We start from the raw sequence: 19,953 nt of genomic DNA on the forward strand, positions 1-19,953 counted from the left end.
CAGTAGTCAAACCCAGAGGCCAGAGCTGTGACAGTCTGAATTAAGTCACAACATAATCCTCTGTAGGCTGATGGACACTGGATGGATGTTTTGATTGAGCTGTCAAATGATCTGTCACACTGCAATATTTATTACTGTCATTGATCCAATTTGCAAATGTGACTAGAGTCCTGCAGAGATATAGCACATGGTCACATTAACTAGTCTGACGCAACGTTGTGCCACTAACGATTTGTGAATTAAAACATAATTTAACAACCACATACAACATTATCATGTTAATATCCAGCCCATTAATAAGCCTTATCAAGAAGTACACGTATAAGGACATTTTAATCAATAATAAAAAACACTGTGAAAGAACAGTCTCCAACTTTAAATTAGTTCAAAACAGGTTACCTGGATAGAAATTCAAAATGCCGACTAGCAATCAAAATGATCTTTTAGGTTCTGGGGGTAAAAGGTTCTAATTGTTGCACCCGCCTTGTTGGGCTGATGGATTGAAGATTAACAACGGTTAGGTCCACAAATCTCCTGGAGGATTTCAGCAGCCAGTGGAACCACATCGCCGTGGCACCTGGAAAACAGAAAAAACACTTATTTATCCCTCTTTAAAATGTGATACTGGTAACAGTGTTCTGTACAGTGTATGTATAACATTAATAAAGGGTTATGTGCTGTTACTTCTGACTCATTATCCCCAGTAAAAGTGCAGACTAATAATCTGAATATGCAATTTGTTTCCAAACAGGCCACTGGCGACTGACAGCAGTCCAGTCTCTGGAAATCTGGAAATACCACGACTTACTCACTATAACATAATAAGAAAGAACATAAGTGAGGATAGAAATCAGAAAACAAACACATGACTATGTAGCATAGTAGAGTATTTTAGGTAAAAACATGATCGGCTCAGACCCCTACAGGCTGTCTGTCATCTAACTCCTCACCTCTCCCTCCCCCTCTTATCTACCTCCTCTCTCCTCTTCCTCCCAGGTGTCTTAGAGGGCACCCTGACAGCCAGGCCAGCAGAAGCCCACCCCCTGTAGTTAATTAAGCCCCACATAATTAACCTAATTAACACAATGCCCAGAGGCCTTAGAAATCCTTGAAAGTTTGTGGCTTAGGAAAACATTTTTAGGACAAACTTTAGAGTTTGGTTACTCATTAAACGCCTGCACTGTCATAGTTCCAAATTGACGCCCAGCAGCTGCACGGAGGACAGCGCAAAAAGGAATAATTGGTTTTAGATTACAGTGTATGACTATTAGAGCTCCACATTAGCCTCACACTCGGCTTACACCAACACTTACACGCGTTTGCTGTGTGGAAGTACGTTTACGTTTGCACCATTTGACAATGAGCCAAATAAACACCATCATTAAAATTCTTTATCTTGATGGACTAGTTCATTCCACTGTCACACTGAACACAGGGATTCATTTAACAACATGCTCTCAATTTTAAACTGTCATGAAATTGAAATATGGTGGCAGACTATTCCCTTGACCAGTGGTTTGAAGGGATTTTATATTACTGTTAGTCAAAAACCCGACTACCAATCAGATGTTTTACAAATCAATCACAGGCTCATTATAATTTAAAATTTTTACACAGTCACAGTGTCTGGTATATGACGTAGCTGACTGCTGTGCCCTTTTGAAGGAGCACTAGGTCCGTGTTTTGGTAAAATCCATCATATCCATTGTAGTTGACTGCAAAATGTCAAACTTTAGTGTTTGCAGAGCAGCTGGTTGTGGTAACCAGAGCAGGCCTCTGTTGTCTGAGCACATACTCTCTACTCCTGATGGTGTCGGGTTTGACTGAATGCAGCAATAAAGTAAGGATCAGATTTTGGGCCTCAAGGCTTTTCTTCAGGATGGAGGATGAGCGACGCCCCTTCCCTCCCTCCACACTTGGTCAGGCTTGAGGTTTTGAAAAGGCATTCCTCAGGTTGCCATGGTAAAGACTGAATGACATCATTTGGGTTAGGATGTCAGCCATAGATCTCCCCTCACCTCCCCACCCTACTACCATCTCCTCTCTCTGCCCCAACTCCTCTCATCCTCTCAATTAAAACCTGCCCCCCCTCCCCTCATAACTCCTCTCATCTTTCACCCTTTCTCCTAAAACCTATGCACCCCTCCTCCTACTGCTGCTAAACCAGTGGGAGTGTGCCAGTCTCAGCCACTTCAAAGTCTAGAGCTGATCTCTGCTTTCATCTACCAGAGAGGGAGAAGAGAGAGAGGAGATGAGGGGAGAGGAGAAGTGGGAGAGGGAAAGCACAAGAGGGACAGAAAGAAAGAGGTTGAAAAGAAAGAAAATAAGGGAACAAAATGGAGGAGTAGAGAGGGGGTATAGAAAGTGACAAAAAGACAGAAAAGGAGGTGACCAATGAGAAATGAGGGAAGGCAGAGGGGGTGGGAGAGGCCTCTATGCAGTACAACAAAACACCTTTATTATTGATCTGACAGGGTGTGTGTGATTGAGAGACAGAGTTTTTATATACAAGTGGGTGAAAGCATCAGTTTCTGTGTATTCATTGTGTGTGCCTGTATGCGCTACGTGTGTGTGTGTGTGTGTGTGTATGTCTGGCAGGTCGCTGGACATCAAAAGATCAAAGGAAGTATGGTCATTACAGTGACAAAACCCTTGGCTCAAAGTGGGAACACACATTCGGCCCACACACTCATAAAAGGCAGCCAGATGCTGAGATACAGGTGCAGGCACACAAGCCCACAAACACTTCCCTTCCTAAACTTGTGAGGACACTCATTGACATAATGCCTTCCCTAGCCTCTACCACTAACCACAACAATCCCACCTTAATGTCTAACAATACATTCAACATAATTCTAACATTAACCCACAAACTCCTAGTTTGAACAATCAGACGTTTAAAGAAAAGTGAAAGTGAGGACGAGCCAAAACGCCCAAGAACAACAACACAAGAGCAAACACACACGTCTGAGATGTCAAGGCGTTGCAGGTCTCCCTTATCTCATCAGAAACATAATGAATGACCAATGCTGACTGGACACAATTATATAATGAACTGAGGGAGTAAAATCTTTACTATATAAACTTAATTTTAAAAGTTGTATATATATATTTATATATATGTGGGTACATGGTTCCTGCCACTGATGAGATCTCAAGAGGCATCCCAGACCAAGTCTTAATTTCATAAATGTGGATATTTTATCAGAGCGCTTGTGGGCAAAGCTGACCCCCTGCCCTGTCTGCCTTTCAATTAACTAGTAAAAGATCAGTTTTGCAGTTTTGACATGTGTAATGCACAGACATGTTCAGACATGCATAAAAATAATAGGATAAGGGAAATGGCTGAAGGAGACATATCTGAATCCAGCGATTTGTTACTGGTATCCCTTGAGGAGTGATTTTAACACACACAGACACACACACACACACACACACACACCCTGACAAAAACTCTTGTTATGTCTTAGTTACTTAGTTATCCTTTTGTGTTCTTATCCCATTGGATATAAAAAAGCAGTAACACGCAAACAAACACATTCACATTAAAACTGCAGAAGCACACACCTGTTGGACGTAGTTATGTCCTGCAGTAGACTCACTAGCATTTCTCCTTCAGGACACTCTAACCAATCAGATTTAGCCGTAGTCTGAACCTGGAGAAAGAGGAAAAACAAAGTGAGCCCAGAAGGATGAAGGAACTTTAGTCTTGGCAGTGGTCTGTACTTGACACAGGGTGTGATGACATTGATCTGACATAGTTAATAACAACAACAACAACAATAATAATAATAACAATACTGAAAACAGCGTATAAATGCATTGCTACAATTCTGAGACCACACAGTCAAAGTTCAACTAAACTAAAATTTCACCAGCAGGTCTGCTGAAACGAGTACAAAATCACTATGAAAACATATTTTTGTCTTTCTTTCTTGTTTACAATATTTTGTTTATCCAGTTTTGCAACGCTGACACACAACGCTGTGCAAACACACACAACAAAATCTGTTTTTAATCTTCTTTTTCTTGCCTTGAAGAAGCCAAGCAGCCATAGCTTTGTTCCACCAGATAAGGAACCAATGATGATACATTTGTGCATAGGAAACACCATTTTCACATTCTTTATCTTTTCACAGCCTCACTCAGTCATCACAGACCACTGGTTTGTGTTATCATCACAGGCTCCCCCAACCAACTGCTGAGTGACATCACACTCATTTGTCAAGTAGAGCGATCAAAGAGCTAATGTGCCAAAAATCCAGATGAATACCCTGTGTCACATGTGCTTTCATTTGTTCTTCTTATTAGAGTTTGTCATTTTGATCCTTAATAAAGATCATCATTTTGTTGCTACATTTCTTCTATGAGCCCTTTACAAAATTTGTACACCACTGTAGTTTAGACAGTCAACAGTAAATTTAAAAAAAAGTATTTCCCCCCCTTCTCTGCTAAATTTCCCTCCTGAAGCATTTCTTTCTTCTCTTTGTCATCCCTGTTTTTATTCTTGTACCGACATGTCTCCCACACCATGGTGTCTGAGCGCCACACCCACCAAGAACACCTGGACCACAGACAGCAGTGTGTGTTTAGGATGGTCCTCAGGAAGTGGGTTAGGAAGAGGCTAAGTTAAAGATCTGCTTTAACATCATGCGACAGTTTAACCAGATCTGTGAGTGTGTGTTGGTGAGATTAATATGTATGTGTGTGTGTGTGTGTGTGCGTGTGTGTATGTGTGTGTGTGCATGTGTGTGTCTGATATGTGTCTGAATGTTTGGCGAACATGTTCTCTCTGATCTCCAGTGACATCATCACCTCTGTCTCTGTGGAGACACAGCATGGTTGTTGCTAGGAAACGGGGTTAGGAGGAGACAAAGATGCTCCCCTCACTCATTTACTTTTCTTGCAAACGAACACACACTGCGCCTTCTCCATCAGGGTGAGGGGACATTTTTTTGTGCCTGCCAACCAACCAACTAGCAAACACACGCACAACTACCTATGATCCCTTGTTTATCCCTTCTCTCAACCCCTGAAATACAGAGCAGAGTGTTATGAAGTTCAAAGTGCACCTGACAGCAAAGAAGGAGAGAGGGAGAGTAGTTTGGCAGAATCACATAAAGATAATACACAATAAGATAATCTGTGAGTAAATGGGTCCAACAATAAGCATTTTATGAATAGTACAAAGAAAGATGTGAATTATTTACCAACATCAATTGGCATAGTATATCTAAAGCCAGTGCATTCATTTTACCTGTATGTCTGTCCAAATACTTGTATGTGCTTATTTGACTTCATATAAAAACAGTCACAATCCAGTTTAATTACAGCATCACACCATAGTCCTGCGGTTCGTAAGTGTATGCTGTCTCATTAAACTTTTGGTGCAGATGAAATAGTCCCAAATATCCAATCTACACTTGTCAGCTCTAACTTTTAGTCGTGCATAGGGAAAATATTTTAATGAAACTGAAAACCTGTTAAAAATGTTTTTCGGATTAGATTCATGCCATGGGCTTGACAAAGACATGAGCTGTGCATGCATACACTATTAGTGGACCAATCACTTAGGCCAATGAGTAACAACATCTTAACAACACTGTAAACCGACATTTTAAACTGCTTTAAAAGAAATAAGAAATGCTTCTTGTGAATCCCTTTTCTTTTAATTAGCATGCTCCTTTAAGCCTTACAAAGTTGACTGGAAAAAAAATGACAAGTTGAAAATTTTATCAGACTTGATTCATTTTCCCTCTCTCCTCCCTTACAGTTTCCGAGCTATTAGCAGGATCTTTGATTGAGATTATCAGAGCCCTGAAATCAATGAAAGATAATTAAAAAGCCTTTGTTCAAGGGCATCAGAGGGCAGGCACTCATCTGTGTGTGTGCGAGTGAGAGAGAGAGATAACATGTGAGTCATCGTGTTTCTGTGATGTGTGAAAAAGAGTGTGTTGCCGATAATGAATGAATGTTTTAAGGGTGCACGTTGCACTCGGTCAACTGGCCTGCCAATTGAAAATAAGATTCAGGAAAACTCAATCTAGAGATTAGAAGTTTATGTTTAAACTAGACAGGATTGGAAATAGTACAATGCCGTAGAACAAGATGTCAACAGTACTCTGAGGGTGAGTAAAACTTTAACATGCAATCAGTAGAATGACTAAATGTGTGGAAAGGTAGATGGATATTTTCTGAGCAAATAAATTAGTTCTGCTCTTAGCACTGAGCTGCTTAGTGACTCATCACTAGCTACGAGGAAATGGCTGAAACACAGTTTTCTCTGTGTTTTGCTCAGAGTGGTGAGCAGGGGCTAGGGGGGGTAATGAGGAAGTTTGCACAAGAGGAAAAATTTGTGACGACAGACAGGAAGAGATAGAGGTAAGCCTGTTTTTGTGTGTGACAGAGTTTCTGTGTGGGTGGTTCAGGTGGCTGGAACTAATTAGTGAGAGAAATCAAAAATACACACATGCACACTCTCTCTCTCCCACACACACACACAATTACAAATAAAGCATAGCTCCCAGGCACAGCCTTAAGTCATGTCATGTGATCTCAGGGTGACAGTTGACCTTGTGTCCCATGTGCAGAAACTAGTTCATGGCCCTGCGGCCAAGCCAAAACATCAGTGATGCATTTTACATAATTCATAGGGGTCTGCAGCAAAATCAGCAAACCATTTCTTAAACTTGGTCATCTCCACTCTTTAAGATATATTTATACTGGACCGCCCACCTCAAACCTGCCTCTCTTTTGACTAACAGTTCAAAGTGACAAGTGCCCTCGATTATATTCAATGACTTAAATTTTTAAATATCCAATATCAACATTTTAAATGATGCCTAATTAATGTGTACCATGACAATATAAGTTTAAAGTTAAGTTTGGGATCTGACAACATCTTGTTTAAGAGATAAAGTATGCCATCATAATTAAAAAAAACAAAACATACATTTTGGTCAGAGAAAGGATCCAAACTTTGTGACACCAGTAAAATCATCAGTGGCGCTAGTGGTTCATAAGTAGCATATTACTTTCAGCGTCACCACTGAGTGTTATACTGCAAAATCATCCAGTATGAAGGAAAGCCAGGCTGCAGAATGGATACTAAATATGCTTCACAACTGGCTTTGTCCAATGTAGGATGGATCTCTCTAGATCAGTACTTTACTGCAAGTTCACTTTCTGCACCATTTTGTAACTCATGTGTTGAGTTCCTGTATGAGTATGTCTGTCAGTTTTTAATTCTGATGGATGTCACCTGCAGCTGCCTCAGTTTTCTCCATATTACCAGATTGGAATAGTTTTTTTATGAGGTTTGGGGAAAAGGTGTCTCAGTAAATTGCCACCTTCTTTACCGCAGTACAAACTAGAAGTCAGCTGTCTTTGGCCTGTACTACAAATCATTTTAACTATCAGACAAAATTGGAGAGACACTAGAACAGAGTGACAGGCAGGTACAAACCAACACTTTTTCTCCCACTCTGTCTTGCTCCTTCTGTCCGTCTACTTCTGGTAAAACTACAGTCTACACTATTTTCAAAACAGCTGCACAGCACACAGCTGTGTTGTGTAGTTTTTATAATTCCAATATTTTGAACCTGCAGTGGTGGCTATTAGTTTAACACTCACATCATAAACATACACAAGATTCTTGAATAAAACATATTCGACCATGTTTTACTCCCAACCACTACTGACAAGTACTGGCAACTGAAAAGGGAAAAATGGTGCATAACCACACTAACAGAATGACATGCAAGCAATGTTAATGTGTGAAAGTTAATGTGCACAGGTGTTGGTTTGTTTCTGTCTGCACACCTACATGTACACTGTACTCACCAGTCGTTTGATGATCTTAAGTGTTTTGTGCTGTATTCGGGTAGGCTCAGCTTGCATGTGTGTGAGCAGCACATGTGAAAAGCTTTGCAAACAGGGAGGTGAGAGGCAGTCCTGACCCTCTCCACCATACAGCTGGACCAGTAAAGACAGACACTGAAGAGACTCTTCCCAGACCTCCTGGTTTTCAGTAGACAGCTACAAAGAAAGAAAATCAGTTATGAATTAAAACGATTATTAACTCCTGTATCTATTAACGTCGCTGTGATTACCTAAAATGAGATAAAGAAAAGTAATTGAATTCTCCTTCTTCCTTTAAGTGCACTTACTGTACATGTCATAAAATACTCAAAATGAGGATGTGAAATTCTATAACAGTCCCACAATGACACACATAGGTTAGTGAACTGATGCAAATTTAATGTGTGAAACAAACTTGTAACAGTATATTGCAATTATAATACCGTAAAATTTATACAGCTAATTTGGAAGTGGTGAAAAATAAAATAAGTAAAATCAAAAACTTCCAGGATCGGGATTGATATTCAGTGTTCTTCTTCTTAACCCTCTACGGATGACCATGATTAATATGTGTAAACAGATCTATGTAAATCATAGTACCAGACATCAAATAATAGGCATAGTACACAATACTACAGAAGTTTTCCAGTTTTAAATATATTAGATTCAGGGATCTTATCACTACTGTGTTCTATCCCACTAATTTCCAGTGTGGCAAAGAAGCTGTGTCCCTGTGACCAGGGGTGTGTCAACTGCTGCCTTAACCCTTTATAGACTCACACATACACACACAGACAGACGCCAACCCAATACTGTGTGTGTCAAGGTAAAAACCTCTATGTTGTCCCTTGAGACCCTCTCTTCTCCTCCTCCCACTCTCATTTCTCTCTCTCCTCTTGTTATGTCCTTGGCTTCCTAAGATGCCTCACAGCTCCCTCTCTTTAACATGGATTCCCTCCATCTGTGTTCTTTCCCTGTCCCATTTAATTTCATTTTATCCTCTCACCTGTGTGTCCTTAGTTTGAATCCTCTGCCACTTCAGTTTATCTTCTCCAACTCTTGGGCTTCTGTTACTTATCTATATCACTATTTTATCTTGAAATAATTACAAAAGTGTTGGTTTCTGCAAAAAAGTTGCAGAAAGACTATATGAGCCACACTGCAGCTCTGAGATTTTGATTGTGTAAAGAGAAGAAAGTTATTCTGCATGACATTAGTCCTCCATATTTGATTTTAAGTGAATATTTGATCCCCAGTATTGTGTATACTGCCAGAAAGGGTGGGTGTTTTAGTAGTTACTGAGATAATATTTCCACATTTCTCTTAGGCCAAAAGAAAGCAGATATTGTACCCAATCTTATTTTCCCATTTTCAGATTGCATCAGGATCTCTATATACCTGCACGATACAGTAAGAGACATTTCTCCAGCCTTCTGGGATTATTAACTGCAACAAATGTTAAATAATAATAATAAATAATCACTACAATAAGATAATCATTGGCATTGAACAGACATTGAACAGGTACTGCGCAAGCAACATACTGCTTTTATATAACAGTTCTCTTAAATCACATGTAAAGTAGCCAATACACAGTATAAGACACAAGACATGTATAAAAGTATATTTTAGATATTTTACTTGTTGCTTTAAAAACAGTACATTAAATAATGTCACTTGAAAGGCAATCTTATGTGTTGTACTTTGCACCTGTACTTACTACTTTTGTTATTAGTGCTTTTGTTTAATTGTAGCACTTACTTACTCACTGTTCACATATTTTGAGCATAAATTAAATGCAAAAATAGGTATGCTCTTTAATCTGTATGCCTTTCTGCATGTTGTTTAATGCACCTCTCTCTCTCCCTCTCTCTTTTATTGATATAAACATATATGTATAGTTCATGTCACTATATGTAGACATACAGTATACAAATATGCACGCAGACATATGTATACAATACAGAAAATATTAATGCATGCATGCAAGGCATTTACACACACAGATTCTATGAGTGTTGGTCTCACCACTTGAATGAGGTGTGTGCTGAGTTGGCTCAGGGGTCTGTTGGCTAGGAGCAGCTTCTCTGCTGCCTCCGTCTCCACTGCTGGACAAGATAGCCTCTGGCTCTATACACACACACACATGCGTTAAATCATTTATAGAGATTTGACAGTCAATAATGATGGATCCACAGACCTGCCAAGACAAATTCTGACAGACTGAGATAGACACAGAGAGACACTGAGGGATATATGGTACAGTAAATGTTTTGTTTCCCTACATACATCATGTTATTTTAACCCACACATATGCCTGCGGTTCCATTAGCCCCTTTGTCCCTCACATTGGCTTATTTTCGTTCAGTTCATGCCTACAGTGGAACTTCAGGCCAATTAGCAGTGGAATAATGTGATTAATAGTGGCACAACTTTTCTCTCTCTCCCACTTCTGCTCTCACTCTCTCTTTTTTCTGAAGAATATATAATCTCTGACTCTCTCCCTCTCTTGACCAACAGAGTAATAGTTTGGGGAGAGCGGTCTAGTCATGTCCTCTCTCCTTATCAGACCTTATTACCCAAATGAATTTGGTTTGGGCAGAAGTTTTCTTTTTAATGAGCTTTGCATTTCTTTCAGAATTGATTTCCACTGCTCATTCGGCTTGCTCCCTTTTCCATCTCTGTCTCTCTTTCTATCTCTCTTCTTCTTGTACTTTTACCCTGCCTTCACTTTAGTTCCCCCACCCCCTGTCCAGGCATTAATATGTATGTGTTGGGCTGGGGTGCACACCATGGGGAGGTGGGGGATGGTGTGTGTGTATGTGAGCGTATGTGAGTGTATGGAGGCAAGCTGAGGACAAAGCCAGTGGTGATAATGAGGCCGCAGGGACATAGCCAGACAGGCCCCTCTGTGTATGCCTGTGACTATGAGCGCATGTGCATGTGTGTGTGCACGACCCAGTGACTTGGGACCTCAACCACTTTCTCCTGAGTCCACAACTTCAATATTGCAGTCGCTAGCTTCTCCTGCAAACATCAGTGGACACACACATACACTGAGAAACACACAACCATATACACATGCCTTCAGGGACATGATACAAGGACAACATTTTGAGGAAGATGCCTTTGTAATTCTGTTGGTGATTCTGTGCTCAACAGAGATAACACAGATTGGTAAGCAGTGGTGAATCAATGTGGGAAATATACCACACTATAAAGACCAATATAACATGATACAGCAAAACAACTGACAGCTACCAATCAAAATACTGTATAACAGGAGAAGCCGTGGAAGGATTACTTTGCAAGGAACAAGCCAGAAATCTTTAGAAGTACCGAAATTGTTGCTAAAAGTTAAATAGCTTTTTAAAAGTTTATATGTTATAGACCCTCATAAACATATACAGTAGCCTCTGCATTCTTGAAAAGTTCTCAGTTTTGCAGAGTTACATTTACGACGTAGAAACAGTCTACTGATGTTTCCATTAAATTATTTTGTGCAAATACACAACCATAAATTCTGTTATTGGGGCGTAATATAAAACAAAGTGGTAGTAGGTAGTTGTGGTATAGAGGGTAGTGAGTTTCTTAGTCTGATTACCTGTGATTGCTCATACCTGAAGTGCAGCGCGGACAACAGATGATGTTTGTTTCAGTATGTTGTGAAGTAGTTCCAGAAGAGCTTGTAAAACAAAATGGCCCATCTTCTTTCCAGCATGTTCTTTTCCATCTATGTAGAACAATGCAGCTTCTGATAGTGTGCTCACCACCACCTCTGTTAGCCCTGTGCAGCAGAAAGGTAGAAGAGTAGAAGAGTGTGGATGAAATAATTAAACAAAGCAACACTGCTGTTTATGACTGATAAAGTCAAATACATATCAATTTTTACATTTTAGATTCTGCATTCTACCTAAAAAAAGTTTTAATAAAATATGAAATTGAAACAGTTTGCTCACAAGCTTGTTTATTAATGTGAACTGTCAGTCATTTCAGGTGAGGTGGGGGTAAATAGTGTAAATTAAGAATGTGTTGGCCTAGTATTATTATCTCAGAGTAACTGAATTAAACACAAAAACAGCTGAAAAGAAGGTACTGGGAAAACAGTATTAATGAACCAGTAATACTGACTTCCAAAATACCAGTTTGAAATTTATAGAGACGTGTGGGGTTTGTTCTGTAGCAGCTAGGTGTCATTTGCACAATTTAATTAAGGTAAACATGGTAGATAGTCACGCACAACAGCGCTGTGCTATGGTTGTGCTTTATCTGAATAAACCACCCAGATGTTTGACTGACTTTTTATTTTTTCTTCTACTACAAAAATACACAGAAGACACATTTCAAGGTCAGAAAACAGGGAGAATGTAACATTGATCATTTCAATCAGTTATCAGAGGCTCTGTCTGTCCTGATTTGTCTCACTTCCTCATGTTGTCTCACTAAAATAATCTGATAGCCATTGCATACAACAAATAATGATCCAAAAAGCCAAGGGACTCACAAAATGCTTAGCAAAATATTTACATTACACTTTCATGGGGCTTAGCCTGCCCCTTACCTAGGCTATTATTAAAAATAAGATGTGACACAGACAAGTGTTGTTTCAGTGTGTCAGCAACATATTTAAATAACATTCACTGTAAGGACGTGTGCCGCACACAGTATGAGGTAAGGTGCGCAGAATCTCCACCTAGGAGCGAGTAGTTTGTCCAACAACAAAATGATAATCTGCACAGTTCACAGCACGACTGTTCAGTGACCCCAGATTTATTAAACTGACAAACACCAGTGGTAACAACTAATATAATAACAGACTTTAGGTTTAACATAAGTCATGCTATGATTTAAAAAGACTGTTTGGCCTGTGTAATAGTGAGTGCATTAGTGAATAACACAAAATAGAGTTTGGGGGAGTACATGTCCTCCAGTCTCTCATGTCAATTATGTACTTAAGCTAATATAATGCATTGCAACAAATCAAATCAACTATGTGTACCTTCACCTTCAATCAATTAACATTTCATCAACATTTCATTGTGAACAATTTGTTTAGCAGAGAAAAAAGCAGATTTTGACATGTAACTACCAGTGCTGTGCAGGGTTGAATTCCTCTATGAAAACACAACTACAAGTACACACGTTTTTAACACAAGTAGCAACGACAAAACACAACTCAATTTAGATGGTCATCTAAATATATTTTGTTCTTCTCTCCTTTTCAGTTTGCCTTCCCTCTCACCTCAGTCTATCCCTCCCTAGAAATTGGTTCAATGTAGAACATGCTGTGAAGATTTTAACCCTTGCTAAGTCATGAATAAAACCACTTAATAAAGTGCCAATCCGTGTGTCTTTGCTCATTCAATTTTACATGACACTGAAGATAAAGCATTTCCCACTCAATCTGTGTAGCTTCTATATATGTAGGTATCTGTCCCTCATGTGCTCTTCCCATATATCTCAGGAGTGAAGACTACAGCCTTGGCTAAGTTTACATGACACATGTATTCCAAAAAAAGTGTAGTTCATTTCCATTTCTGTGCACTAAACAGTTAAATCATAGATGAATAAAATCACTGGGAAAAAAATGAACCCAGGTGATTTCTATTTCCAGTAGATCTTTATTTAGAAGGTAGATGTTGTGTGTGTTTATTTATATGATCGAAAGTGACTGAATGTTAGAAAGCTATTAAATTGGCCTGCTGTCGGTGACCTGTACTGTTAATACCTCATAATTAAACAGACTACTTCACTTTGGACTGTTCAGTCCTCGGTTAAGTCAATTAAGACCTCTGGCCTTTAATGTGATCTAATGGTGCAGGCATATATGTGAATACATGTACATACGGCACATGGCACTGTACCTTGTGCCTACCTAGGATATAATAAAAAATTTTAAAGACTTCATTTTCTGCCTGAGACAATGCTGTAATAAAACGCTTCAAAAAGCCAGCAAGTATGTTTTTATGCTTTCACCGTATGAACATATTACCATGACTTAGTTGACATAGCAAATGTATTTTATATTTTAAACAAAGGCACCGCATTGACTTAAAATGCTAAACAAAGAAAAGAAAGATCTGACTGGTGATTGGGCATGATTTAGAAAGGCACACACCTGTTTATCACTGCATGTCACAACAAAAACCAAGAACAACTCTGGTAATATGCTCTGGAAAAACTGCGATGAGGTGTATAGACTGCATGTTTGATGATTCACTGTAAACACCTATATGATATTCCAGTGACACAAATAAACTAATTAATGTAAATTATTAAATTTGAATTTGATCGTGCCAGGACTGATGTGTGTAACTGTGTTAATATGTTCAGGGTGTTCCCTGGTAAACTCTCAGCAAATCAGCCCTGCTATCACAGGTACAGCAGCTCAACACTAATGCAAACATTTAAAAAATGTCACATGCTCTATTTTCAAATGTCACTTGCTTATTTTAAGGCAAGGGGACTAATTTGAGCGAAAACAATTGTACTCTGTCCTACTTTTGAGTTTGGACTTTAAGTTAAAAATAGACTTTCAATACTGCTTTGCTATATTATCTATTTATAAACCACTGTAAAAAGAGTTCTTTAGGGAATCAACAGGATGGACGGCTCAGAGTATTACTGTCTAGGCAGGAATGGTTTTCAGAGCACAGATAAAAAAAGCAACTCAACTGATTACATGTGCTTAATGGATAATGTTTGGACACATATGGACACAGTGTGGAATAATCATTGTAGAAATATTTACCATTTAGGGAAATAACCTCAACCCAAATTAAACTGACAATTCATAGATGCAAGTTCCACAGAAACTTGGCAACACAGGCACAGAAGCAATTACCTACAAAATTCCTCTAAGCTTCTTACAGAAGGTCAAGAGAAATAACAAGGATTGAACATGGGTCAAATCCAGAGAGGAAAAAAAGACCTTGAAGAAATCACACTGAAGACTACTTTAATTAATTAAAGGACAAGCATTCTTTAATTAACTAACACCTTGTCAGCAACTCAGCCTACCATAAAACTCAGTGTGATCCTAAAACATGTGACACAAACAGTTCTTACTGTTGTTGGGACGATTTGCTGCTCTGTAAAGAGACATTAATTTCTTCATTACACCTTACAGTTTGAACGTTTGGCTATGGCTATGTTTTGGTTTTGTCCTGTTGAGTATCCACAAGTATCACGTCACTTCACAAAGTTTAAAATCCTGTCCAGTGGTCTCTAGTTAAATTACTAGAGACCACAGAGAAAACAGTATCCTCTAAATTCCCAATAATTTTGTTTAAATTAGGCTTTTGTAGATAAGATCCTACAACCTAGACTCAATGTAGTAGATGTTCACAAATAAACACCACAGTAAAATAGTAACATACACTGTCAGCAGTAAAACTTTGTTTAGGCAGTGTTACTGCCTAATGAACTTATTAGTATTATTACTATATCTCTCTCTCTCTCTTTCTGTCACTTTATCAAGCTCTCAGACATTTCAAACTATTATCTCTCTATCATCTCATTCTTCCTCCCTGTTTTCTCACCCAAATGCACCACACACTCAGTCACCTATCTGCTACCCTTTTTACCTCATATTTTCCTTTCCTGGTTCTATCATTTTCCTTCTCTATTTGCTCATGCTTTTTTATTTTCTTTTTCTTATTCGCTTCTTCTGTGTCTCTCTCTTTGCTCTCTCTCAGTCTTCAATCCCCAGGGGGTATTATCTCAGTCAGAGGCAAATCTGCCCAATTATAAACCTCATCTCCTCTGTCTCTCTCTCTCTCTCTCACACACACAAACACACACAGACAGACAGGGTGCTCCTGCATCCACCGCCCACCACATACACATGCAGACATCTCCTCTCTGCTGCACACATACATAGATGCATAGGCACAAATACATTCACACAAACACAAAACCCACCTCCCTATTTAGCTCTTCTTCACTGTCTATTTCATTGCCTCCACACACACATGCCCACAAACCACACTTCCCCTCCTCTCTATGTCACACCTTAAAAAGCCAATTATACACACTTCCTCCCCTCTCCTCTTCTCTCCTCCTCTCTCTCCTTTTTTGCCATCACCACACTGATCTGGAGTGAACCACAATGAAAAAAGAAGGGAGAAAAAGGAGAAATAAGTCACAAAAATAGAGTAAATGTTAGAATGGGTTCAGTGGAAAAGAAGAAGAGGAAAAAAGGGGAATAATAGAAGTTAACGCAGCAGAGGGAGGAGAGGAGAGGAGAGATAGTGTTAATTGCCCGGCCGGTATTATTGCTGGGTTGACAGTTTTTTGTTGAGTGGAGAGCGGATTGGACGATAATGATGCTGACTACTGAACTGCTGCACTGCTAACCCAAGGAAAATAGATGGAGGAGAGTTGTTGATAGTGGGGCTGGTTCTGGGGGTTAAAAGGAAATGATGGTCAGAATAAGATGCAATAGTATTAGTGAGAGAGAAATACAGAAATTAAGAAACACTTATATAGAAAATTGAAAAAGTGATACTACTTTCCTTTAAGTGTAACTTCCAACTTCAGTACACACACACACACACACACACACACACACACACACACACACACACACACACACACACACACACACACACACACACACACACACACACTCCATCACTCACTCTAACCCCAACGTAAACCTAACTCTAAATTTAAGCCAGCAGTGTTTGAATTTTAATATTTCAATTTACTGCAATTAATTATTTAATTTTAGATTCAGGTTACATCCCTACATGTAAAACCTTTGTGCCTAGTAGTCCTTGTAAGTAAAGTCCTGATGCCTACTAGCTCTTCTTTGCTAAGATGAGTTTAAATGATTTGCAAACAACAGGAAATTCCCCATAGCTGAAGGACAAAAAACATTGTATCTGCTCATGGATACACACATAGACAACCAAGTTTGTTGACCTGAATAAGCATTATGCTGTACCAAGACAGCAGCCTGTGGAAAGCAAGATGTCAACAAGACAAGTAACATGACAATAACTAATGCTAGCAGAGCAGAAACATGATACAAACATATTGTGCAGTAGTGCAGTAGGCTCAATGACAGACAGGCCTCTGGGACTAAGTTACCTCCTTTAGTAAACATAGTAATAGTTTAAGAGAAAACTCAAACAAGAATAAAAGAGTGTAAGAAGTTCTCAAAGCTCAGAAAAGTCAAGTCCTTCCTATTTTCATACATATAGACTATCGCTCAAACATTTGGGATCACTTTCTTTGTTTTCCAAAGAAAAACACATTTTCATGCAATTCACAAACAATTAAAATTAATCAGATGCATTTTGAAGAGTGACCTAATTTAACTTCTCCCTTCAGAGAGCAGCACAAACTGGCTCCAACAAGATGTATCTCAAACTGGCCAATAAAAGCAAAATACTGAAATAGGCAAAAGAGCACAGCACAAAAGACATACAAGAGCACAAAATATCTAAGTGATTCCAAACTTTTGAGCTGTAGTGTATATTTATACATGTATACTGTACCATGCTGGTGTAGTGGCTCCAGGTCTAAGACTGTGTCTCCACTAAGGTTACATAGCAAGGCAACTGCATTTTGGACCATCCCACTTGTAAAATTATTAGTCTAGAAAAGAAGGAAGAAGAGAAGGGATTGGGTAAGATAAAGATCCATGTATTTTGAGCACTGTTGATCAGTGGCAACATTTCTGTTACAGACTTTTGCCATGTATTAAAATCACAACACAATAAGCATCACTTTGAATAAGTATTACTTTGTGTTCTTGTATTAGGAGTTATTGACATTTTATATTAAAACTACAAATGTATCATTATTGACAATCAGTTGGCTCTGTTTTGGAGGTTTAAGTTTAAATTATCAGCTTCATGTCATTCACTTTTTAGAACCTTTATATAATACAAAGAAGGTTGCCTAATATGTCTACTTTATATATAGTTCAGTGTTTTGTTTAATCCTGTCCCTGGGAACTCACACCATGAATGTGCTAAGAGAGCTGGAAACAGTGTGGCAGATCCAGTCTTTCTGTGAATTTGTACCAGTGTTTCTCCCACAGGACACTAATAAAAGTACATTTGTGAAACTGGTAGTAGGACACCCGAAAAGGCAAAAGAGGGTATTTATTACTAGTGTTCCATCAGCCATGATGTAATTACTTATTATGAACAGAGTTATTATAGTACAATTTTGAGCAAATAAATTCTATCTATCACAGGATGATGGTGTTATAATGTATGATAATGAATTGGTTTTGAGGAAAGACAAGAAACAAGCCTGTACTATCTACTTTGCCCTTACTCCTTTTCCTCACTTTACTCTCCCTGTACCTTACAAAACCACCTTTCCTTACTCCTAATACACTTTCCCTTCTCTCCCCTGCCCTCATTTTACTATTTGATCCTCTCTGAGATACACCAGCTCTGCCTGCAGGGTCTGTTCGTATCAGTGTGATCTGCAAGGGCTGATAAGCCTGGCTGGTCCTCATCATGTGCAGTAGCCTGAGGCTATAGACAATGACATCAATTCACACCTAGGACATCCTGCCTGCCAGTAACAACAAATGACAACGCTAATTTATTTTGATCTTTGTGGACTAATAAGTCACAAAAACAAACTGTGTACATTACTGAAAGAATAAACAAAATAAATTTTTTCTTGGTGACCCAGTGTCATATAGATCATACTTAGAGATCATTCAAATTACTAGGTATGACTAGTGTAACTGCAGCACAATAAGTAGCGAGTAAGATTGTAAAAGTATTTGACTTCAACCTATTCTTTTAACCTCTCATACACGCAACCAGCTAAGAACTCCAGTCTAGTTTGCTTCCTGAGGTCCTTTCATGTATGAAGCAGAAGTACTTTATCATCTAGACAAATACAATTAGGTGAGTTTGTCCATGACAAGTGTGATTACCAAAGAGAGGTGTAATCAATCCAGATTAGAGTGTTTCAGGCAGCATAAATCAATCCAAACATGAGCAATCCAGATGGCATTAATGGATCCTGACATGACTGGTTCAGACAGGAGTAAACAATCAGGAGAAGAGTTAATCAGGCTGCTGGATAACAGTGTTTAACATTCTGCATCAGCTAGCCAGGGCTTGAAGGGTAGCCATGCAGAATACTGATTAATAAGTCAGTGTTTGTGTGTGTGGGGGGGTTGTTAGTGTGCGTCTTTGTGTCTCTATTTTCTTGTGTGGACACTTTTGTTGCTCAAATACCATTTTTATGAGGACATATTGGTCATGTGAGGACATTTTAGCTGGTACACACAATTTTAAAGAGTGCTTTAGGAGTTTGGACTATGTTTTAGGGTTAAGGTGCACTTCAGATTCATGTGAAGGTTGGGATAAGGATAAAGTTTAAGCTTAGGCATTTAGTTGTGATGCTTAGCGTCAGGGTAAGGTGGTAGGGAATGCATTATGTCAGTGGGTGTCCTCACAGGTATATGGAGACACGACTGTGTATGTGTTTGATTCACTGAGTGGCTGAATGAAAAATAATTGATTAAATTATTAACTGAGATTGGTTTCTTACCATAATCAGCTGATAAACTGTCAGTAGAAGCCTGCTGTGTTTGATCAACCTGAATGGGAAATAGAAAAGTCAGTACTGGAGCAGAGGTAGAAAAACTGAGGTGAGGAACTAATGTAATTTAGTGGCAATTCTGTTAACTGACTGCACGCACACACGCACACACGCACACACGCGCACACACACACACACAGGGCTGTTTCATCTTCATTAAGGTTGGAATTCCACTATAACAACTCATGTCTGGTACTAGTGGAATTAGTGAGAGAGAAAAGACGACAAGGAGACGCAATGAGAGCAAATTAGGGGAAAGCAAGTCAGAGAGGAGTGGGATTGACATGGGCAGAAGAGAAGGGAAAAATTAGGTAAGAGAAGATCGCATGTGACAACAAGGAAAAGGAGGGGACATACTGGGATGGACAGGGGGTGGGGGGTATCAAGAAATAAAAGCAGGAAAGAAGAGTGGAGAAACAAATGGCTGGAAGAAGGAAGTGGAGACTGAAACATAAGGAGCTACGTGGATGAATTCAAACTTAAAAACTGGAAGAAAAGCCAATG

At 39.1% G+C, this 19,953-nt stretch overlaps 1 protein-coding gene across 4 annotated transcripts in view; it reads right to left on the bottom strand.

Annotated features, from left to right (window-relative positions):
- Window positions 1-314: 314 nt before the first annotated feature.
- Window positions 315-19,953, bottom strand: part of ulk4 (unc-51 like kinase 4) — a 63,722-nt gene continuing 44,083 nt past the window's right edge. For all 4 annotated transcript variants that reach the window (XM_026373364.1, XM_026373366.1, XM_026373365.1 and 1 more), the window contains 7 exons: window positions 19,399-19,447; window positions 17,367-17,466; window positions 11,481-11,647; window positions 9,889-9,990; window positions 7,843-8,037; window positions 3,568-3,656; window positions 315-577 (listed from right to left, as the gene is read on the bottom strand). In XM_026373364.1, coding sequence (XP_026229149.1) covers window positions 508-577; window positions 3,568-3,656; window positions 7,843-8,037; window positions 9,889-9,990; window positions 11,481-11,647; window positions 17,367-17,466; window positions 19,399-19,447 — 772 coding nt within the window. In that variant the 3' untranslated portion in view covers window positions 315-507. The remainder of the gene's footprint in view (window positions 578-3,567; window positions 3,657-7,842; window positions 8,038-9,888; window positions 9,991-11,480; window positions 11,648-17,366; window positions 17,467-19,398; window positions 19,448-19,953) is intronic.

The sequence above is a fragment of the Anabas testudineus genome, chromosome 16 (assembly GCF_900324465.2).
Source record: "Anabas testudineus chromosome 16, fAnaTes1.2, whole genome shotgun sequence".
In the NCBI taxonomy this organism is placed as follows: domain Eukaryota; kingdom Metazoa; phylum Chordata; class Actinopteri; order Anabantiformes; family Anabantidae; genus Anabas; species Anabas testudineus.